The 25645-nt window shown below is 33.1% G+C and overlaps 1 protein-coding gene across 6 annotated transcripts in view; it reads right to left on the bottom strand.

Moving 5' to 3' along the window:
• Window positions 1-25645, bottom strand: part of CSMD3 (CUB and Sushi multiple domains 3) — a 1255667-nt gene that overhangs the window by 733430 nt on the left and 496592 nt on the right. For 3 of the 6 annotated variants that reach the window (XM_045453867.1, XM_045453870.1, XM_045453869.1), the window contains exon 7: window positions 13856-14167. The exons of the other annotated variants lie outside the window; for them this stretch is intronic. In XM_045453867.1, the coding sequence (XP_045309823.1) occupies window positions 13856-14167 (312 nt within the window). The remainder of the gene's footprint in view (window positions 1-13855; window positions 14168-25645) is intronic. 6 annotated transcript variants of the gene reach the window in all.

The following is a 25645-nucleotide window of genomic DNA, read 5'->3' as shown; positions in this document are numbered from 1 at the left end:
CTCATCTCTCTGATTTCAGATAATTATATTTTATCTAACTTCTTTACTGGAAGCCTTGGTATCGCTACCTGGAATCTGCCTAAAACAAGCAAAGATGGGCTGGAGGAGTTGTATTTGATGCAGAGTTATTCTGCTAAAGAAATGATTGATGTTAAGGAAGCAAACAACTGGTCATCACCCATCTATGTTGTATATTATCTACATGCCTTTCCAGCTCTATCCTCTTCCTTGTTTTTTGTGCCAAAGATCGATCTGAATAGGCTACATCCTGCCACACAAATTGGGGCATCGTCTAGCAGTGCTGGCGTTAACTAGAGCCTTATTACAAAAGCAAATTACCCAGCCTTACCCTTGACCTACTGAATTAGAATTTACGGTTTAATAAGATTCCCCAATGACTCTTAACACGCGTTTAACTTTGTGACACATTGGATTGCATCAGCAGACGCTCTTATCTTCTGGAGTATTCCAGCAGGATGGAGGGACGGAGGAAAGTTAGATCAGGTTTATTCTGCAGGGTCTCTCACCATTAATTTGATTGGAGTTGACTAGGATCCTTAACTGAAGGTCACTAGTTTTTTTGTTTAATACTAGTCTGATATATGTATCTCTGTCCAACATCTCCCTCCAGTCATCCCAGTGGGTCAGCAATGGTGAAGCCTAACCATGGCTATTCTGTATTAAAGCATTATCCCTTGTGGTTTCTTCACATCTACTCATTTAGAAATAATCCTTTTGTAAATAAACCTTCCTTGAATTATCCCACGTTCCACTGTTTCTCAATGGACTCTGATGGATACACCACTGGTACACGGAAATCATTAGAGATTTCTCTCAACCATCGCGTACCATGTTCATAACCACTCTTACACTTCAAAAGGTAACATTTGAGTAAAAATATGAGTGGCTGTTGCTCATAACTCTACCATTAGTTGCTTACTTAATTTCTAGGGAATTTTTTAAAGATCTAGATCACACATCTACTCTCTTCTAGCAATTATCTGCTCAAGAAGCACAGAGAATTCACAAGGATAAGGTAGATAAAAAGATAAGTGTGTTGGCTGTACTGAAGTTAGAGAGTAACTGAATTAAGGGTAAACTGGCAAACAAAAATATATGAGGTAAATAGAAACACAAGATGAACTGAATGCTACACATTGCTTTGGCATAATTTATATATGAGATCAGTATGAATAGTGTTAGAGCTGTATATATTAGCTGTTTCCATAATTCTCTATCAATATTCCATTAAACCATATATATTTATTTCTAAGGAAATAACCTAAGAAATTTAAAACTCTGTGCTAATTATTTGCTTAATTTGTTCACCTATTTTTACCTTATAAATTTTTTATCGTATTAGAGCATATTTTCTTCCTATACAGGCTCCAGAAGTGGGCAGTGTCATTTATTGCTTGTATATCTAAAGCACAGACACTCTATGCCTACTGTTTTTTAAACCCCAAAATATCCACTCAAAATGGGATTCTTTTCCTCCTTTCCACAGGTGTTAAAAATGGAGAAGCACTAAGCAGATTGCCCAAGGTCATACATATGTTAGTTCAAAACGTTCATTCATTTGACTCTGATACATTAGTCCTAGCATCTATACCACCACTCACTATGAATAACACCATTCCATATATTAAATCAGAACTCTCAAGTGTATACCCCAGAAAACCACAATAGATGGGGAGAGTGCATCCTATCCTCATTTATTTTTTAATGCAAAGCATATAATAAAATACTTAAGTGGTCAAGAATATCTTACTTTAAGTATGTTTTACTTTAATATAAAGTAGAACTGGATTCATTAACTTAAAATTGAATAAAGATATTGATTATTTACTTAGAGTGCCAAGTTTAATTCTATGGCTTGAAGGCTCTTAATACTTTAAAGATGTGAACAGATGAATAAAAATGTGTAGCACAAGCCAACTGCTATATGAGATTCAAATCATCATGTCATCTTCTGAGTAAAAACCATCTTTGGCTGAATTCCTTTCTAATGGAAAGTTCAGGAGAGTTGATAAACTTTTTTTTTTTCTTAATGCGTGCCTTATAAATGAAGAATTTCTAACCTCTCTGAGATCTAGATAAAAATCAATCTAGAAATTTGTCACTTTAATACCATTTGGATTGAAAAAGAAATGCCATTTGAAGAATATTTTAAACAAAGAAAAATCAAGCATCAACACTGAAAAGCAATCGTCCATGATTTAGAATACAAATGATGTAATTGTGAAGAGAAAAATATTCTATGCAATGCACCCCAAACCTAATACCATGCTGTTCTGCCATATATGAAGGTTCTGCTCTTCCTAAAATTGTAAAACTTAATTGTGTGATTTCACTCTGTGCACAGCAGGGCCGCCATATGCTCTAGAAAACTACATGCAAGGGAAGCAGCTTGTTGCAAAAGTGGGTGAAAATGCCCTGAAATAATTCTGAACAAGATAAAAATGTCTCTAACATAGGACCATTTCTTCATACTCCAAAAGACAGAGGAGTTCACTTTGGCACCAACTTTGAGCACAAATAGAAAGTCTAGCCCCTTCAAAATATTGTAATGAGGGAGAGGATTTAAAAGTCACAAACATCTTGGGGTGCCTGGGTGGCTCAGTTGGTTGAGTGGCTGACTTTGGCTCAGGTCATGATCTCCCAGTTTGTGGGTTCAAGTCCCATGTCAGGCTCTGTGCTGACAGCTCAGAGCTTGGAGCCTGCTTAGGATTCTGTGTCTCCCTCTCTCTCTGCCCCTCCCCCACTCACCCCACTCACTCTCTCTCTCTCTCTCTCTCTTCCTCAAGAATAAACATTAATTTTTTTTTTTTTTAAGTCGCAACCATCAAATTTACTGTGACCATCATTCACAGGTAAAATAATGAACTCTGGTAACCATTTGGGGAAATCAGTTACACACAAACCATTTTCATCTTCGGTCTTTAAAGTTAAGCTTTCCTTTTTAACCAGTGTAGGCCATATCATCTACCTTCATTTGCACATTCTATAAAAGTGAGAAATAGTATGTTATAAATAATAATCTACCAAGATACGTGATTAACGATTACTGGTGAGCATAACAATGGGGTTGAAATCTGAAAAAAAAAATAGCATTTCTGAAGACCATTGTTTTGAGGTGATAGTTCCAATTAACATGGAAAGAAAAATGCTTCCTAAGATATGCTCAAAGGAATATAAAAACACAGGGTCATCAGAAAATCTTACAATCTCTGCAAAGGAATAACTCAAAATCATGGCTTGAGGAGTAGCATTGGATAAAAATGTTAAAATGGTTACTTGCAAATTTGTCATTTGTGGAAAACAAAAATTTTCATTGTTTCATATTGTCATAAAGGTCCTGAGGCATTCAGGGTATTTTTATCTAACACCTTTTTAAAATACATAAACCTGTTATCAAGTAAATTCTAACATTTTGTTTTTTCTCTTCTTTCTCTCTAAGAGCAACTTAACAAAAATATAAAATAATTAGAAATATAAAAATATATTTACTGGTATGAATGACATAGTTTTGACACTTTTACAAATGTAATGAAATGTGGTAATGGAATAGAAAATGAGGATGATATTCAATAAATAATTATGTATTTAAATAATAGATTGGTACATTTCTAGACATGGATTTTTAAATTGCTACAAACATCAATACTGAAAAAAACTTTCCACAAAATAATATAATTAGGAAAAATTCAAGAGAACAATGAAAAAAAATGACAAGATATTGATAAAGCATGCAGTAGTCAATATTTATATGTAGTACACTAACCTAAATGTTAGTAATTCCCTATATGTTAAACATGTACACATACTTGACCAATATCAAAGTACTTCCATAAAAAAAAAAAACAATAATGAATATAATACATGAAAGCGTCTTACAAGGATCATATGTAACCAGATAATTTTTAAAAAGTTATAAACTCTCTGTTCTGTTATTATTTACGTTAAACATTCATGGAAATCAATATGTCACTTAGTTTCATGAAGGACCTGGGAATTCAAGCGGAGAAATGCAATTTTGCCATTTATTAAAATAGAAGAATGCTTATTCAGTATTCCCTCATGACAATTTTTGATTTGGTAATCAAATTTTATATCCTTCTTTTCACTGTTTGGCTTCCATCTACCAGTTAGTCTTTCAGAGATGAAAAATGGTAAGTAAAGGGAAACTAAACTTTATGGTTTTTCTGTTATTAATAACGCATTTTAAAATATCTTGTCAAGGTATAAAATTTAGGACAAAAATTAAAAGTAATAAATGAGTTAAACTTTGACATGGAAATGCTTTCATCATTTATCAATACGTTTATTGATCTTTGCAGTGAAATCATAACTAATATGATCGGTTCAGTCATTGTAAGAATTGACAGAGTTAATGATTGTCATCAAGTTGATCCAGAAAACCCATCTGCCCTAAAATATTCTCTCCACTTATGAATTTCCCCCCATTAAAGTCATTCTTACAGCATTAAAATTGGGCTTTTCCTATATCATCTGAGATAGCTTATCAATGTTGGAAACATGTCAAGTGGAGAAGATATCTTGAAGAGTGGACAGAGAGCAGGTACTGATTGGTATGTGTTGCTCTCTCCGTCTTAATCATCCTCATGTAAATCCTTGCTATTCAGCGCATCAACATAACCTGTAGTCCCGTTAGAAGTGCAGAATCTCAGATCCCACCCAATCCCACCAAATCACAATCTGCACTTGAACAAGACTGCCAGGTGATTTGTATTCACAGGGAAGTTTGAGAACCATAGTCTACAACTTAGTCTCCCAGTCTCTATCAACTGTTATTTGCAACTTTGCATACATTACTAATCTATCTGCCTGCTCCTGTTTAATTTTTTTAAATTTCTTATTGAAATAACATCTGAAAGAACATACATTAGATAATATCACTGCTAAAGACCCTGCTAAAGACCACCAATGGCTCCTGTCTCATTTCTATTAATATAAAATTCTCTATCTGGGCCCCTGAGCCTACATGATCTGTGGTTTCCACCAATTTCCCACCTCATTTCCATCCCTCTCCTCCTTGTCCACTGAACAGCAGCACACTGGGCTTTCCTTTTCTCAAGTAAAATTCAAACTCCTTCTGGCTATTTTCTTTATCTGATATGCTCTCTACTCCATCTTAGCATAGCTGCCTTCTTCCATGTTTAGGTCTCAGTTTAAATTTTACCTCCTCAAAGAGGCCTTCCTGTCCTTCCAAACAAAGGTAGTCACCCATATATTACACAGTCTGTTTTAACATTCAGCACAGTCCTTGCTACTATCAGGTTTTTGTTTATTTGCTTGTTCTCTTTTACTTCTCACTTGAATATAAACTCAATGAAGCACGGTCTACTCAGTTTTGTTCAATGTTGTTTACTCAAGAACTGGAAGAAAGTCTGATGTGTAAGTAACCTAGTAAACATTTGTTGAAGAAAGAAACACATAAGGAAGGAAGGGAAGGGAAGGGAAGGGAAGGGAAGGGAAGGGAAGGGAAGGGAAGGGAAGGAGGAAGATTGGCAGGGGAGGGGAGGGAGGAAGGTTGGTTGGTTTGTTGTTAAAGAAAAGGAGTGAGAAAAGAAATAGATTGGAAGAAAGAAATGAAAGGAAAAATAAAGACAGAAAGAAAATACAAAAAGGAAGGAAGGAAGGAGAGGAGAGGAGAGGAGAGGAGAGGAGAGGAGAGGAGAGAAAAAGGAAACAAAAAGAAAAAAGAAAATGAGATACTGAAGAAAGTAACCCTGTCATCTTAAACACAGGCTAAAAAGCTAGAATTAGATCCTCAAGTGGAGAGGTTTTAGAATTCAAGGCATATAGGTAGGCATTGAGCTCTGGGAGAAATGTACATGTGGCCGATCCCTTATCTATTGAAATAAGGGGAGAGCCAATCTCCAAATTCCTTGTTATGAGTGCTTGCTACATCTGTGCTTATTTTAACATTGGCTATACAGTCAGATAACGAGAAGGATAAGTCATTTCAACTCAAACATCAAGAGGAAATAGAAGATGATGATAAATACATTTAAATAATATATATCTGGATAGTTATAGACAGGATTAGAAGGGACAGTAAGAATCATATTATCAATATACTCTTTGATGCTTAAATGTTTACTAAGTACCTAATTTGTCCATCAAGTATTCTTGAATATAGGGGCGCCTAGGTGGCTCAGTTGGTTGTGCGACCGACTTCAGCTCAGGTCATGATCTCACAGTTGGTGAGTTCGAGCTCCGTGTCGGGCTCTGTCCTGACAGCTCAGAGCCTGGAGCCTACTTCAGATTCTGTGTCTCCCCTCTCTCTACCCCTCCCCTGCTCATGCTCTGTGTCTGTCTGTCTCTAAATAATAAATAAATATTTAAAAAATTTAAAAAGTATTCCTGAATGTTTTGTTAGTGATTTGGTAATTTACTGCTTCCTGAAGCACACAATCTATATTTGAACAAAACTCAATGTTGGAAGTCTTCTTTATAATAAACTATTGTGGATCTCCCTACGGTTCCATACACCAAGTTCTACAATCTATGAACAAATTTGATCTCTCTTACATATAACAACACATCACACTTTGGAAGACAGCTATAACTCAAACACACTCACCCATCATCCTCATCCTGTAGCAATTCTCTGAGACAGGACAGAGAATTTTTCTCTGCAGTTTTATCCCTACAACTTTTCCTTTAAAATAAACACCATATTATACTTCTTTTGAATCTATCACATGCTTAACAAAGAGATAATATGTTCAATAAAACCCTATTATTTGATGGACATGTATCAGAGTATCCATAAAGATCTAAGAACCCATCTATAAATTAATGTCTTCAATGGCTATTGTTTATGAAGATTACAAAATTGTTTTATATTTGCAAATCTATACTAAGACTATTAATAGAAAATCTGAAAACAGTATTAGTTGCTTGCAAGCTGTTGAAAATACTCAAAATTCTATGTGTGGCCAAATACCTATTAATGGAAGGCACATAGTAGGCACTCAAGAACTACTACTTTAATACAATAAAGTTTTTGTCATAGTACAGTTTGGGGTTTTTTTTTAACAATGTTGTTACATATCACAAAATTTGATATCTGAAATAAACTAGAAATTTCAGTTTTTCTTATAGTCTGTTTTCCCTTTTTTGTTAAGCAATGTAAATCTGAGATAAGCTACCTTGAAAAAAGTAATAATGCTTTTGTTTAGATTAAAACTGCTGACCTAAAATTAAGTTTTATGCTGAATTAATCATTCTTACCTTAAAGGTGAAAATACTTTAAAAAAAAAGTGTTCAGGTCAAAAACTTATGATTAAAACAGGCTTTCTTTTAGGCGGCTGTTATGAAGGGGGGACTCTACATCATATTCAATTTTAGTTAAACATAATTTCATATTACTTTATAAACCAAACTAGAGCTCTGTTTGATCCTATTGACATGATTAAACATACGATCAAACATACTTTGGAAGAACTGGCTACACTATGTCAACATAAACAGCAGCAATGGCTATAAAATGCTCATAACACATTTGACTCAACAACATGTTATAATCATCTAAGTTAATATTCCACTAGGAAGAACAATAAAAGAGAGCCTATAATTATATACAGATATATGGTAACTCTTCCAGAAGAAAATAACTACATTTTATACTTGAAAACAACAACTACCAAGGCTGATCATTAACAGCTGGCAAAACTTGCCTATGCATTTTAAAAAACAAAGAAATACTCTCCAATATCAATATAAAAGAAAAATTATTAAATTAACTCATGTGAAACAAAACACATTTTAATGATTATTTTTTAAATGGTGTGACTATAAACTTCTTGAGGAAGAAAAACCAATTGTGCTTATCATCTATATTACTTTAACCTTAATATCATCTAATACAAAGCTGTGCATACATTAGGCCCTTATAAATATTAAATAAATGAAAGAATGAATGAATACTACTCTAGCAACATGAACTAGCTTTTCATACATCCTCTTGCAGACCACAATTTTCTCTACAAAATATTGATGTTGTATTATATGAATCCGAAATATCCCAGATAATTCTAGAATATATAATTCTAGAAGTACAGGATACTCTCCTTGCTACTGTTTTAATTATATTATCACATAGGTCCTGCTACTTTAAGTCAATTTTAAGTTGAAATCTCCTAGGGCTATATAATTTAACTATAGGGTTTAAGGATTATTGTAAAAGGTGCTTTAAGTAAATATTAATAAATAATTTCAAAAGAGCTTATACTTAAGGCAAAAAATATTCTGGTGAAATTTAAAATATCACTAGATATTATTAGGTTATCGACTTTTAAACATCTAGACATTTTTAAACTAAAATTATCAATTGTTTTTAGATTATTCCTATGAATGTAAACCCCCATCAAGTATAGTTGAATACTTCCTTTATTTTGGTATAGATTCATGATATTTCTACTTAGCACAAGTATCTATGAAAAGCATTTTCAATGCATCTTTGTGATATAAACACAATTGATTAGTTTGAAACTTTTATTCCTATTTCAAGAACTAGTTCAAATATCCCCTGTGCAGGCTTCCTTGACTTTCTACATTCAGAGGTAGTTATTTTCACTCCTTCATAGAATATCAAAAATATTGTTCTGATAGTGTTTCTCACCAAATTTGTACAAATTACAAACCCATAATTATTATTTTTTTAAGTTATATAGACTACCTGATGGTATAGTCTGCATCCTTCATTGTTATACCCTTACTATCCAGTCCAATGTCATGCACATAGCAAGAGTTAAAACATAGTTGGTGAATAATAAAAATAACAGCAATTTGTATGTGTTGAACATACCTCAGCAACTGTGCTAAATTTTTTCACAAAGCTACCTATGATGCAGGTATTCTCCATTACTAAGAAGTTGAGCTTGGAGAGTTGAGGTTATTACTCAAGGCAAGATACGATAGCTAACAAGGGGCAAGTGTCCACTCATTCTCATTGTCTGACCTCAAAACTAACTAGCGATGGTGGGCAGTTTGGCTTTACCTCTTCACTGGGAGAAAATACCTTAGTTTATTTTAGCATTTCCATCCAATACCATGTTTAATCTTCACAAAAACCCTAATGTAATACTATCATACTCTTTTACAAATATATGGAAATTGAGCTCAGATAGTTCATGTGACCTGCACAGGGTCTCACACATAGTAGGTGGCAAAAGTGGACTAAAATCCAGTCAGTTAAAACTCAATTCTCCTTCTTAGAACTATTGGATGCTAATACTACAGGAAACTGTAGTATTCATAACAGCTTCAAGATGATCTAAACCAACATTGTTTATTAGTATTCTGTTTTTTACTTTTTATTTCAGTGTCAAGAGACTCTTTTTAAACAGAGAAAATTGGAAAGTATTTTCTTTTACTGAGAACAAGTAGAAAGTTAAAAAAAAATAAGAACATAATTGAAATTAAATTACTGATATTTTAACTATAGTGTAATAGGAAAACTAATTGGAATAGTACTGTATCGAGAATTTAAAATATCTTTGATAAACTTTCTAAGTTTGTATCTAATTATTCATTAATTGTTCATGTTACTTATAATAAAGTAACTAGCTATGCTGATTTATCATAAGTTAATACATAGATTTTGAGGCCACACACAAATGTACTAAGTACCAAATACTATGTGCAATTTCAATGTCCATGCCTTCTTTGCATTTATAGTGATATTGATGCAAACTGTACATATTTTAATTGCCTCAGATTATTGAAAATAGATAACTTAGGAGCTACTAATTATCAAAAGATATCATAAAGGGGCGCCTGGGTTACTCAGTTGACTAAGCATCTGGCTCTTGATTTCAGGTCAGGTCATGATCTCACGGTTAGTGGGATTGAGCCCTGCATTGAGCTCTGCACTGACAGTGCTTAGCCGGCTTGGGATTCATTCTCTCTCTCTCTCTCTCTCTCTCTCTCTCTCTCTCTCTCTCTCTTCCCTCACCTCCTCCAGTGCTCTCTCTCTCTCTCTCAAAATAAGTACATAAACATTTTTAAGAAGACATAAAATGAAAATGTAATTGTGAAGAAAGAAAAATTATGAAAAATATTAAATTATCATATAGCATAAACTAGTATGGACTGTATACCTCAAAGGAACCTATGATGTCACAAGCTATCATATATAGGATTTAAATGGTAATAACTTTCAGCAAAATAATATCCATGATATAACATTAACATTTATTCATGTGATATTTGTTGACTTTATAGCTTTCTTGTGTTTAACTGTAAAATTCCTTTGTTTTTATACTTGGATAAGGTCTATAAACAAGGCATTTATACCTAGTTTCATGTTGTGAAATTTGAAGTGGTATAAAAGCAATTTATTGTTGGAATTCATGAGAATATCATTGCCTTTTAGGAATTAAAAACACTTGTATTTTTAGAACTATGACAAAATGAAGTAGTTATCTTTATTTTAATACTAAAATGTATAGATATATGAATATATTGTAAAACATAGTTTTAAGTTTTCTAAAAAATTTAGGCAAATGCTTTAGCTGGTCAGATTTTAAATAGTCATTAATTTAGCAAATAGTATTTAAATTCATCTATGGTTCAGAAGCTACTCTAGACACTGGGAATTTAGCATGAACCAGACCCACTCACTCCTTACTTCACAGAGGTAAATTTTACAGGACAAGTCATAGGGCTGGTGATTACAAATACAAGAAAAGTACAGAGTACAATGCTGAGTTATAACAGAAAAAAAAAAACCTAACTTTCCTGGAGGTGACAATTTAAGTTAAAATTTCTAAAGGGAATTAGAATGATCTGGTTGCAAGAATGAAAGGAATGGTTCATCAAAGTGGCTTCAAGTAGAAAAGAACATGGTGTGTTTGACACTAACAGAATTTCTGTTTGGCTAAAAAAAAAAAAAAAAATAGAGTAACTGTGAGAGTCACACAGGATTGATATGGAGATAGAGACAAAAGCCAGACCATGAAATTTTCTGTAGGACACCACCAAACCTTGGTTTTATTACTAAGGTTGTTGAGGAGGTTTTAAAAGGTAATTCTGACTACACTGCAGAGAATGGAATAGAAGAATGAAACCTAACTTGTTTTCTCTAACATATCTAGGAAAATTAAGGATCTAGTTTTGCATTATGTTTACAGACTCATTTAAAATGTCAATGAAATGACTCACTGTCTGCATAAACCCCATAACTACTCGAGTACTTGAATCACTATGAGCTTTACAAAACTTTCCTTCTACTACCTCATGGGTTTCTCTGTATCTTCCACTCTATGTCAGTCTCTTGAAGGAAAGGGTTATAGCTTATTTATCATTCCTTCCTAGAACAGAGCATGGTACTCAGTAGGCGTTCCAGGCATGTCTGGTGAGGCAGAATTATTTTTAATGAAAGAATAATGCTTTGGGGCACCTGGGAGGCACAGTTAGTTGAACGTCTGACTCTTGATTTCAGCTCAAGTCATTATCTCACGGTTATGAGACTGAGCCCTGCGGGCTCTGTGCTGAGGGTGGAGCCTGCTTAAGATTCTCTCTCTCTTCCTCTGCCCCTCTCCTCCTTGTTAGCATTCTATCTATCTATCTATCTATCTATCTATCTATCTATCTATCTATCTAAAAAGAATACTGCTTTGATGTTAGCCAATTCCAATCTGGAAATTTGGCCCTGCTAAGAGTTAGGTTTTTGAAGTCTATTTTACGTCTGTAAAGTAGCTAAATATTGAGGGTTTTCAAAAATATCGATAGGCATAGGGTGATAGTTCTCTTTTATTTCTATAATTTACATTTTTTAACCCAAAATGTTAAAAAGCTTGAGTCTCAAATATAACTAGCTATCTGAAATCACTAAAACACTAGATTATTGAGGAAGAGTCAGAAGGACTAATTGATTTGATAAACATATAATAATTTAAGTCACTGAAATAAATGATAAGTGTAACACTCAGAATGTTTTCCATACACATGATTTAAACAAAAATAACTGACGAATATTTAATTCCAAAGTAGATGGCACTACTCAATGGCTACTACCTACAGAAACACTATTTCAGAAAGAATATGGGAAAGGATGAAACATGTATTAGCTCTAAAATAATTATTGTCTAAAAGAGAATTTGAGCACTGATTTGGAATTTACCAAGGAAGTAATATGCTTAATTAAAATTTACTTGAATGTAGCTCAGAAGTTTAGATTGAGTAATTTTCAAATCACTTTATTGAATTTAATAACTGACTACTCTTTATTCTCATTTCAATCTGAATTATTTTTCCTAGTTCTCTAAAATACTAATGTGTAACCTGAGCTTCTCGCATCACTTGATGGCAACTTTGGCTAAAGAAGTATTTGTTTATTAGTTGATTTATATAACAAACTTATGCTTGAGAATTACCCATCTTTCATTCAATAGGTGATAAAATGATCAGAGTAGTTTGTCAATTCTAGCTCGTGAAATTTTCCACAGAGAGTGAAAAAACTAAATGGAAGGATTTTTACCTTAATATTTTAATAATATTTACACTTTTTTATTTCCTGCTACTAAGAAAAAGTATCTATTTGATAAAACAAATTATCAATTTTATCATGACTCTTACATTCTTCATTGGGGAAATACTCACGGTAAGGAAGTGAATCGAGAAGCAAGGTGATACTGATTTAATACTTTACAGGAGACTACTATGTGTTAAGAATTCAGTTTATGATGCTTATTAAGGAGAATAAAAGTACATTCAGTATGAATTTTGATGGAAATGAGCTTTTGAAATATTTCTATATGATTTTCAATCAGCTATATAAGATGTCTTGATTTTTGTTCTTAGTGTATATTAAGCACAGAATGCTTTCCATTACTTATATCATGTTCTGTATAAACCATGCCTACCCACACTACATCAACCATAACCAGTTTGGAGAATATATGATGATGAGTTGGAAATAGAGTTGGAGTAGGTATTTTGTACTTGAAACATGTTCAATTAATTAATATTTCCACTGATGCATATATTGATATAAATGCAATCCCTTTACTTTTTGACACTACATTGATTTTTTTCCCACAAACTGCTCGGTGAAACTTGCTACCAAGAAACAAAAAATATGCTTGCTATGCTTCATAGTTTTGTAAAAGGTAGGCTTATATTAATCAACTAGAAAATTACCAATATATGATTTGGCTTTGTGGCAATTTTTTTCTAGAAAAGATTAGAAAGCAAAAGGATATTTAAATATAGAGCCATAATCTCAATGAATAGCTGTTACCTTTTCAAAATGAGAAATCTCAATACAATCATATAGATCAGGCTATAGTTACTTTAGAAATAAAAGAGCCAGCTATATAAAATAATCACCAGACAGAATGTTTCCATTTTGCCCAAATTATCTATTGTCTTAATTGTTAATTAGCATCTGTGTAACATTAAGATTTCATGCAAATGCTGAAAATTACGACATAGGACAAATCATCAATGTGTAAATATGTACACTTATTGATAGAAACCGGCTACTTTATTTTCAAGTAATCTCAACATCATACCTGGCACATAATATGCAATAGATATTTAGTACTTGTTTTTATTATCCTTTTTATGCATTCTTTCCTTTCTACATTTACCCCCACCCCCGCCCAGTATTTGCATTTCCCTCTGATTTGTATTTTTTAATTTCTGTGTTTTCAAATTATTCAGGGTTTGGCTATAACAATCTATATTTTGCAGCTAAGCTTTTTCCTTTGGCTTCCTACATCTTGGCTCTCTTTCAGCTCATTCTCCAATTCGAATCGTTACCAAAATATAGCTTTGGCTGTAACTAAACGGGCACAAGTAAAATAACATCCAATACCTCTATGAGTAACAACTGCAAGCTCTTTAGTTCTTTCTATCTGTTCAGCATTTCGTGGTCTTCTCCTTGTACTTTGTGTATCTGCTTGATGAGGAGAGAGCCCGTCCTTGGATGTGTTGGGGTCCAGACCTGAATTTCTGAGACTCGAAACTTGCACTCGCTGTTCCTCAGAAAGTCTATGGATGGTGACAGCTGTAACACTGGATACAGTAACATCTGCAGGTGTGCTAGCAACAGCAATAGCACCAGTGGTAGTCCTGTTATGCTCCTCTAACTCACCAGTGGAGGTAGTGTGGGTCAATGTAGAAGAACCTGTGGGACACAGTAGCACTAGATGCTAACTTTTTCTTTTAAATTGTGTTTATTTTTTTCTGATAAGTTTAATAAATTATATTCCCTTCTATTACCTTAAGGATAACCAACACGAAGAGGCAAAACACAAACACGCCCCTAAAATGTGAAGTAACCAGATCCAATGATTGCTTCGTATCAATCAACCTCTGAATAGGTATCATACACAAATATACCACATTTTCACTGTGACACATTAGGGGAGAAAAGGTGAAATAGTAAACCCTTCATGGAGTCCTGAACCAATCTTTGTTCTTTATCTACAGATGAATATTAGCAACAAATGCCTGGCAAGTGACAAATTTTGACAGAATGGGTAACCGTGTAACCACACTTTTCTCAAAAGTATGCTTTGAAGAGTCTGTGCCATATCTGTTCATAATTTCTGGGAAAAACATCAAAAATTTCTATTTTAAGATAAGCAAGTGAAGGAGAATTTAAAATCAAAGCCAAAATTAAAACAAAATGATTAAAAAAATAAAACCCTGAATAACTATTCTATGCAGATGTCTATCTTAACCTCACTTGCCAGAAAGCAGCCAACATGATAAAATATTCAACGCCGTGAGCTATATATGCATTAGGCTCCGGTGGGTTGTTTTTGGAAGTTGGGTAATATACTTCACTATTTTAAAGTAAAATTTGAGATTAACCAATTCTCAGTTAATTAAAATTAATCACTATATTTAGAAATGATTGAGAATTAACTAATAGCATGGAACTTTTACGCATACGAAAGTAGCTTTAATAAATGGTTAAGAATTCCCAAATATCTCATAAGTGTTTCACAGTATATATTTCTCTACATTCTTAACTTTATTAAGGTTTGACTGTAATTTAAAAATAGATTTTTAAAGGAGCTGAATTAGGGTTTTGTTTTTCTCTCGCTTAAACCTTTTTAAAAGATTGTCTGTGGTAGTACATAATTCTTACATAATGAAAGAAAGCAGTTTGTCTTTCTTATAATAGAAGTATGAAACTTAAGATATATTTAAAAGGCTCTTGACATCTAAAATGCTTAACAAGAAAAAAAATACTGAGTGTTGGAAGTACAGCTACTAATTAGGAATAATCGTCAGGTCCTGGTTAGAAAACTTCTGAGTATTTTTTAAAGCCAAAGGGTGGTATATTTTCATATCCTTGCCTTCTCAATAAACTGCATCTCAAACTTCTGTCCACAGTGTATAATTAGATATTGTAGACAAAAATACATAAGAATAGTTGAACCATTCTGCAAGAGGAAAATAGCTTTATCCCATAATGTCATTTGAGTATGCTCTGCCTTCTTTTTTTCTTTTTTCCCTCTTGTGTTACAGGCAGGTGAGTGGTAAGATTAGTAATTCTGATTTCTGCTTTCAGCCAAAAAAGGACGTCAAACACGGGGGTCCTCTCATTCATAAGCAGCAAAGGGAAACATGTCTGCTACAGGTTCTGCCAGCCTACATTGTCATTAAAATTGAAGCTTGGTTTAATTTGGTTTGGAAACTCAGATGATGGTTGTATTTTCAGGGAGCCAAGGGTAAATGAGGTATGGCAATTATCAGATAATTTTAAAGACCTTTAATATATTCTAAAGCATCAGTCAGAAAGAAGCTGCTACTGAATATTTATCCAAGTTATATTGTGAAGATTACAATCTCCCTAAATTCATGTGGGTTATGCAAATTGACCAGTAACATCTACTAAGCTAATATTTAGTAAGATTTTTCTTTAATCACACGATTAAGCAATAACTACGTTTACAATCCTAACATTTAGTAATTAGCCTCGTGATAAATCAGACATTTGAAGGGCCCATGTGCTTACTATAAAAACAATGACCTGATAATATTATTCACCTAGGTAGTTTAACTGTATCTTCTACTTTAGAAAGGAAGTAGAAAATCAGGGTGGATAAAAAACTAACACTTTAAAACTTTTCATAACTGTATCATAATTTCCCAGCTTTCAGTTTTAGTTTAAAGAGGAAACTATTTAATTGTAAACATTTGCTGCAAAATGCAATCTAAAAGCATGAAAAATATTAGAATGTGTATGTACTCTATCTCAAATCTCAATGTTCTGACCTTATTCCAAGGAGTAAACTGAGGAGCTATTATATTCTATCATTGAAGTTATTACAATTGATCCCAAATAATCTCATGTGTTTGGGTCAATAACTCTGGGATAATTCTTAACAATGTATCTAAGTTGCTTCTATAACTAATCCTCAAGACTTATAGACCAGTTCCCGACACTGATTTTCTTGAAGACACCAGAGGATAAATACAGTTCCTGACAAAATTTGAGTTAGAACTGATCTTTGTTAGCCTTTAGACCCAGGATTTGCTAACATCCTGTCTTAAAAATCTTCAGTAATAGAACTCCACTTCTGGCTAATGGTGGTAGTGATTCAGTACTATCCTCTTAACCTGAATGCAGAACTTGGTGGAATATTAGAAAAAAAGCATTGAAAAACCAATTTATTTAACAACCATAGTCCAACCAGATATATATACTTCAACCAGATATTTTACTAACTAGTACCTATGTTTTATGCATATTTTGTGTTCATATTCTTTCTTCCTCATACTAGAATGCAAGCTCCCTAAAGATTGAGATTTTTGTATATTCTATCCATTGCTGAATTACCTAATATCTAAAACAGTGCCTGGTACACAGTAGATGCTCAAGAAATATTCATCAAAAGAAAGAATAAATGAATGAATCCATTTAATAATAATTCTAAAATAATATTAACAATAATAAAGAGAATAAATTTCACAAATGAAATATGATGATAATTGTTACCATGGCAAAGTCATAATTCAAACAGTATAATGAATGAAGAGAAATTCTAAAGGGAGGAAGTATAATAATTTTGTTTTTAACTTTCAAAGACATCATTTTGAAAAAGTGTGGAATCTGAAGATTTATTTGCATGAGTTACTTGAAGATTTGTGTCATAATTCCCAAACCTTAAAAGATACAATGTTCACATGAAATGGATTTACTTAGAATGTTCAAATTTCTGTAGAGTGAAGAATAGTTATATGTCAAAATAGCAGGAGACAGAAGTGCATCTAAATGTAGTTAAATATGTTTGATATATAAAATGGAATAACCTCCATAAAGAAACAACATCGGTTTCCTCTATAAGGCAATAAAATCATCCATCACCATACAGTTATATCATATATTATATAATCATTTTATCTAAAATGTAGACCAATTTAGAATACTGGTTTTAGTACCACTTTAAATTGGCAGTGTGTGAAACACAGATTTTTAAATTGTCAAAATGCACCATTTACCATTTAACAGTTTAAAAACACTCAACATTTTTGCATACATAACTGTTTTATGAGGTAATTGCCAATGTTAGAAAAAGCCTTAGGGTTCTGTATAGCAACAATCCGTTATTAAATATATTATATAGCTAACTCAATGTTAAAATATATTTTGTTTTATTTTTTAAAAATTTAAGTATGCTACACAATTAAGTAAACATGATCTTTGATAGCACAATATTAAATGCATATGTTACACAACATACAACCCCAATTAAGAAATAAAATGTACATCCAGAAAAGTCATTCTTCGTTTGAAATTAAATTATGTATACAAGATGTAGTTTATCACAATTAGATTATCCTGTCATTAAATCTCTTGAGATATATTTAAAAATTAGATGTTTACAACATAAACACAGGTCTAAGGTATATTTTATTAATATTCTTTAATAAAACATTTCTCAGTATAACAAAAATAAAATGAAATGGTTTACATATATAAGCATGCTTCCCTAAATCATAACTATGTGCCATATTTGGAACTATGATAATGGAAAATGACATACGCTACACATGTAAATTGGTAAATTTACTTAACAGGAATCCTTACAATGTTAAATTTGGATTACATTATGTATTATAATGAGAATTGTGTTTTTGAAGGCTTTTTTATTTCAACAACATCTTCAAGAGACTAAACATAATTCATATAAAGCCATTTATAAGTGTGTCATTTAGAAAGTGTAACCAAAAACTCTTTCTGCAATTGAATTTTAATTTCTTTATGATTAAATTTTTAGCCTTACAGATTTTTAAAACAATTTTGCTTCGTAATTATTGTCTAACTCACCACAAAATTGAAGAGCAGAATGTATTGCTAAAGATATGAGTGGATGGCCCAATATGTACACAACTACGTAAGCACATGTTAAAGATAATTGCATATTCAAAGAAGTAGCTTTTAGATATTTATGTTTGGCATGTTATTTTATATTAAAATATATATCCTGTTCCATTAATTTTAGTATTCCAGGTGAAACATTTGAATGAAAGTTTAACTAACAAAATAATTCTAAACAAATAATTTTGTGACATTACGATATATAATGAAGGAAAATGCAATAAACATTTAACATGAAAACATGCAAAAGGAAAAATATACAAAATAACATCAAAATAAAATCTAAATACAACTAATGCAACAATTCTATTTGAGCCATTATTTAGATATTCTATAAATTTTAGCATAGGTAATTTGATTTATATGTTACATTTCTTTAATATTACTTGGACGAAACTTAAACATGTTAATAAGTGAGGCAACTCTTGCAAACTAATTGCAATATGTGCAAATGAGGCAAAACAAAGTCACTGCTTTGTGACATGCTATAATTTTCAGGAAGCATATTGCAATCAGGTATATAATTTGGGTAGTTTGCATTTTAAACATTATTAATTCCAGTCTGCTAAAATCTCTAAACCTTAGTATTTTACAGTACAAATTAGTGGATGTGCTTGTACTATGAATATTCAACTGAGAGAAGAAATGGGTAAACTGAAATGGAAAGTAGCCTTTATACTGTAAAAGAAATATAAATGATCTACCTTTGGTTAACTGTTACCTAATATAAAATGATCTTTCTGACTAGGAGAATTTTAAGTGAAACAATCCTGGAAAAAAATAGTTTGTAACTTAGTTTTAAAGTGTTGGTCTCGATTATAGTTTTAATCTTAAATTAAAACGTTGTATTTGTGCTAAAACTACATAGGATTATGATCTAAAAATAGCTAAATAAATGAAAATAAGATATTCCTGATTATAAGATGCAGCTCTAAGTGAAAAACATTCTACCAATTAAACTATGACATAACAATGCAAAAACTCTGTCACCTGCATCCAGATTGCTGAGATGTTAAAATGTGAAAAGATATTGATCATGATAGAGTTAAAAAGAAATCAGTAATTCTAGACACAGATTATCTATGATCACAAATTAATTAAATAAATTAGGTGTGTATTAATTTACAAATAGAACTGAGAGTTCAAATATAATTTATCTTTCTGAGTTGATTGATTAATGAATATGTTTCTATTTATGTTATATATTTCTATTCCAGTTTCTAAGCATTAAATAAGGAAATCAACATTAAATTTTGCAAATGGGTTTGTGACTGCTTATCAGGTACAAGTGATCAGACCGATTTAATATGCGAAGTGACTAAATAAACATTTGGAGTCTAAGCTGAAACTGATGATACATCTACTAAATTCACACCTACTGAGAGTAAATTAATAATTATAAAACAAATATTCAACAAGATATTTACTAATGTCAAGTTGTTTACATGCAAAATAAAAACCCCACATTCTGAATTGTTTGAAATGTTGATAAACCCATATGCCAAGCAACCATAAATACCTTTATCTAAATGAAATATAGAAAATATCAAAAGTTTTAGAAAATATATGGAGAGTACTATATAGGTCCACCATGACAAAACTATATATAAAAACATATATATGATAAATATATATTTATAACATATATATTATAAATGTCTGAATGTTATAGTAAATATCATCACAGTTTTACTATAAAAATGTGAGAAAACAGACATCTCATTATTAGCACTAAAAGAGCGTACTAGGGAAAAAAACTTTTTTAAACAGACAGTTGGAAGACTCGTAAAGAAACTCTCTCTCTCTTAAAGGACCAATTCTTGTTTGTACCTAGTTGATTAAAGTTGCAGAATCAGATGTTCTCATCATTTATTTCTTTTCAAATATTTTGGAAGGCTCAACTATGTGTAGCAGTGGGTCCTAGGGGTAATTGTTTTAATGTGCCCAAACACACACACCACTGATAGGAATAAATACCCACAAAATACAAACTGAATCTTTAGTGTAACTAAGCATAATGTTCTTCCCTAAAATCACAATACTGACAATCAAACTTAAAGGCCTGGGTTTTGAAATAAAATTGATGGCACCCTTGTCACATTTGATAAGAATATGAGCAAAGGGTATACCGCCCTTCCACACCTTTCTAAAACCATCTCCTAGAATGTCAACTGTTAGATTTCTTTCTTGCCACAGCTCTTATCTCTCAGCTCAAGTAGAAGTATTTGTCCCTCAACAAACAAAATGTAACTGAACACAAACTTGTTTCACTTCCTTCCACACAAAAGCTTGTGGAATAGCTACCAGTTCTTTGGAAGATTTAAAGGTGTTATCAGGAAAAAAGAGTACTAATATATTTAATTCCAAAGTGTTAACATCAGGAATTCCTTCACTTTCAGAGTCTTGCTGTCTCTGATAATGGATATGTATTAATAGATTTTTGGAAGTACAAAGTGTGTCTCATATGTGTGCACCCCCACGTCTTCTTGAATGTTTAATGAGTATGTGAGAAATGAATGAACGTGGCTAAATGTACTACTCTCTTCTTTCTAAAAATTAAATATTTTACTTTATGTTAGTATTTATTGAGGGTTAAATGTATTTTTAAGGATATAAATATAAAAAATTGAGCCTCTCCAGATGTGTTCAAATGATACAAAAAACACTCCATTATAATATAACTGCAATTTATATGGCATATACTAGACTAGAAGGAAAAGAGAGGAAGAAACATCTAAGAACACATAAATCGCCCCTTCATTCTGTGTTTTCTCAAATGCGGGTAGCATATCCCTTCTCTTCCATTCTCCAGCATCCTTTTCACTCCCCCACCCAAATAATCTTTTAATGTAGGCATTATGAAGGAGAAAGGAAAGAAGTAGGAGAAAGGAACCGGTAAGGTTACTCTTTCTACCAATCATGGTTGAAAGGAAAAAAATAAGAGGCTTTATTCTGACCCAGCCCATCATGTCCCTGAGTCCTTCCCACCTTCACTATCTGACTGCATCCATGTTTATTGTCTGTTTCCTTCTCTAGTGGTCTTCTAGTTTGCAGGGGGCAGAGGTGCTTCATTTTCCATTAATTTTAAGTGTTCTTTTTTTAGAAAGTTTACATAACTCTGGCTTCATTTTATTTTTTATTTATATTTTTAGATATGAAATTTATTGTCAAATTGGTTTCCATACAACACCCAGTGCTCATCCCAACAGGTGCCCTCCTCAATGCCCATCACCCACTTTCCCCTCCCTCCCACCCCCCATCAACCCTCAGTGTATTCTCAGTTTTTAAGAGTCTCTTATGGTTTGCCTCCTTCCCTCTCTGTAACTTTTTTTTCCCTTTCCCCTCCCCCATGGTCTTCTGTTAAGTTTCTCAAGATCCACATAAGAGTGAAACATACGGTATCTAGGTATTGCTCTCTGAAGACTGTCCTCTTAGACACAAATACCTTTCTGGTTGAGAGAACACACACACCAGAATGACTGCCTAACCATTCAGTTTGAATTTGTTTATTGCAAAGTTTTCTTCTCCTCAAAATAAATAATAGGGACACGTTGAGAACTAAGTTTTTGAGGAGTGTGAAGCATGTGGTAGATCATTGAATGCTCCTGGTTGAGGGATTTATCATAAATTGATATCTGATCCCATGTGACTGTTATATGACGGGAAGTCCTGGGTTCATTACAAGCAAGTGGGGCATAAGGGAGGTGTGGGCGGGTAGGAAAGGGCTGACATTCTGAAGGAAAGACTATTACAGTATTGATTGCTGAGAGGTTGCTGAGCAACTGGTGAGTATGTGCATAAATATGCTAAAGTAGAGCAGCCTAACAAGAAAACGAAGCCAAGAAAGGTCTGATTTTCCTGCATCATACACTCCGTAAGACACTTTTTATTTTATAGCAGCTAATTAATTAGTAGCACAAGTGATTTGCTTGAAAATAGGTGCCAATCTTGGCTTAAAAAAGTTGCATTTTGGAGGGAAAAAAACCCTTCAGAAATAGTAAGAACCTATAGAGTTAATCTTCAAAGACTACTATTAACCAGAAAGGCACATATATTACACAGTACATATTGGGGTTTATGTATAATTCTCTGTTAGGGTACTTAAAATAAAAATTTCTATATTGAGAGGTAAATCTTTATATTCCTTCATGTAATTACCTTGCAAAGGTCCACCTTTCTTTCCTTCTCTTTCTTTCTTGACCAAAAATATATTTTATTTCAAGACACTATGCAAAGACTGTCTTTTAATAACATCAATAATATAAAGATACAAATACTCTAAAAATTATAGCTGAAATTTGCATGTATACTTGGCTTCAAATATGTTTTGTACTTTAGTTTAATTATGGAAATTGATGTGCTAAAATTGAGAGATAAAATGTGGACATCTGACTGAGGAGCATCTCAAAAATCATCCGCTCTAACATTGTGACATCAGGCCAACTCTCTAACACTTCCTACTCTAAGAGTAGAAAGTTTGATGCACTGGGTGATACATATCAGAAGGTTAATTAGAGCTTCCTTCACTCGAATCTTGCCTGTGGAAGAGACATATAAGTTTGTGTTTTAAATACAAAGGAATCCCATCTCTTTTAGAGTAGAAGTTACTTGGAAAGACAGGAAAAACAAGAGCAAAATATGAACAAAAAAGATTCAGCAAGGCTTGGGGTTTTTGTAACGTTTTTATAGATATTGGGGAAAAACTTTATATTGTATTTATTCTGGAGAAAGCAAATGTTATTTACTTAATAAAATCTTTCTTTTCCCCATCGCTTCGATGCCAAAGAAAGTGAGCATTTTTCCCTTTCCTATGTTGTAGTAGCATTTCAAATACTGACTTTAAAAGTGGATACATCTCGGGGCACCTGGGTGGCTCAGTCGGTTGAGCGGCTGACTTCGACCCAGGTCAAGATCTCACGGCTCGTGGGTTCGAGCCCCGTGTCGGGCTCTGTGCTGACAGCTAGGTGCCTGGAGCCTGTTTCAGATTCTGTGTCTCCCTGTCTCACTCTGTCCCTAGCCCACTCGCATTCTGTCTCCCTTTCTCTCAAAAATAAATCAACATTTAAAAAAAACGGAGACATCTCATCTTCCCTTTCCCTCTTTTTTATTTCACAAACATGAATTAAATGACGACTATTCATCAAGCACAAATACACCCCCCCAACACACACACACACACACACTTTTCTCTCTTACAGAGATCCCATCCTTGCCTTGCAAGTAAACTTTCATGAATTTAAAAAATCAGTGCTATGTGATATATTCAATGAAAGATACATAGAGAACGATGAAAATATAGCTGGAAAGCCCTTTGCTATGTTTCCAAAATGGGAAAGTGTGTCTAGTGGAAAAGATGTTGGAATTGAGTTTAAAGGATGAGCAGATTTTGCCAGATATTTTAGGAATAAAAGAACATCCTAGTCAGAGGTAACCATTTAAGAAAAAGGTGTGGCAGGGGAAAATGCAAGACATGCTCAGCCAATTGTAAATTATTTGATACAGCAAGAATGAAGAGAGAGTAAGAGCAGATTTGATAGGTAGAGACCAATGTTTGAAGAGCCAAGAAAAGTCAACTTGAAAAGGACACCTGAAAAGATGAGGCATCACTGAAGAATATTAAGCAGGAGACCGGCACGACAGGATTGTCATTTCAGAAGCATTGTAATTGGTGTAATGTGGAGAAGATACTAGAGTTATGTGGACTAAAGGCGGGGCAACTCTTTAGCTGACCCCCATAACATGACTATGAGCACCTTGATATAGGGTTGCTAGATGGAGTAAATAAAAACATAGAACACTCTGTTGAATTTGAATGCCAGATGAACAACATCTGTCTCTTTTAAAGTACTTCCTATACAACACTGGGGACAGATTTATAATAAAAATTATCCACTGAGGGCATCTGGGTGGCTCAGTCAGTTAAGGGTCCTACTCTCGATTTTGGCTCAGGTCATGATCTCATGGTTCTAGAGTTCAAGCCCTAAGTTGGGATCTGTGCTGACAGCAAGGAGCCTGCTTGGGATTCTTTCTCCCTCCCTCCTTCCCTCTCTGCCCCTCCCCTGCTCGTAAGAGTGTTCTCTTTCTTTCTCTCTCTCTCTCAAAATAAATAAATAAACTTTAAAAATAAAAAAGAAGATATTAAAAAATATATTTACTGTTTATCTGACATTCAAATTCAACCAGGAATCCTGGATATTATCTGAAAGCAATTCAGACTTACAAACTGAAAATTTCTGCATAGCAAGCAAGTTTAAACTATTAACAAATATTGATCCATTTAATGTAATGTGCTTTGATTGATCCTATGAAGACTTATGAAATGCAGAGAGTAGGCATGATGACATCATAAGAACATCTAGACAAAATTCATACAAGCATCTTTTTATGAAATGAAAACTAAAAAGAAGATAAGTTGAATGAGGTATGCTAAGACATTTTATTCCACTTGTATTTAAATTCTATATTCTTCATTTTAGTATTAAAAATAGCTAATACTCTAGCCCTTTTTCATTATAAACCGCAAGTTCTATACTTGAGGGAGAAAATAATATTGAGAAGTAAATCTATAGATGATTCATACAAAACAGTGCCAACTTTTTTATTAATGCTTCATTCCAAAGAAACCTGAATTGAAGATATTTCCAGCAAGAACTTAATGGACTTGGAATTGTATCCAAGCAATAGAAATGTTAATGAATAATGAATAAAAATATCATTCTCATATTATCAAGTAAGCCTTTTGACCTGTTAATCTTTTCCCATCCTTGTTTTTTTTTTTCCAGATGGTAGAAACTATAAAATGAAAGTAGAAAATTCAGTTATCTCTCTTTGTTATATATGTATACACGCACACGTGTGTGTATATCTATCTATATACACACATACACACACATACATACTGATATATACGAGAGGAGATACTTACAGACACTATAGAAAGAGAGAAACCATATATACATGCATATTATATTTAATTCTATAGAAAGGCACACTGTATACATTATATACATATATATATCTATATGCTCTGAATTCTAAAAAGGTTTCTTTGAGTAAAGATGTTCTATTTGATCAAGATCACATACATTTTAATTGGAAAACTTTATGATGAAAATGATTAATTAAAACAAAGGAAGGTTTGGGGCGCCTGGGTGGCGCAGTCGGTTAAGCGTCCGACTTCAGCCAGGTCACGATCTCGTGGTCCGCGAGTTTGAGCCCCGCGTCGGGCTCTGGGCTGATGGCTCAGAGCCTGGAGCCTGTTTCCGA

The sequence above is a fragment of the Leopardus geoffroyi genome, chromosome C3 (assembly GCF_018350155.1).
Source record: "Leopardus geoffroyi isolate Oge1 chromosome C3, O.geoffroyi_Oge1_pat1.0, whole genome shotgun sequence".
NCBI classification, from domain to species: Eukaryota; Metazoa; Chordata; class Mammalia; order Carnivora; family Felidae; genus Leopardus; species Leopardus geoffroyi.
This window is presented reverse-complemented; position numbering and strand designations above follow the sequence as displayed.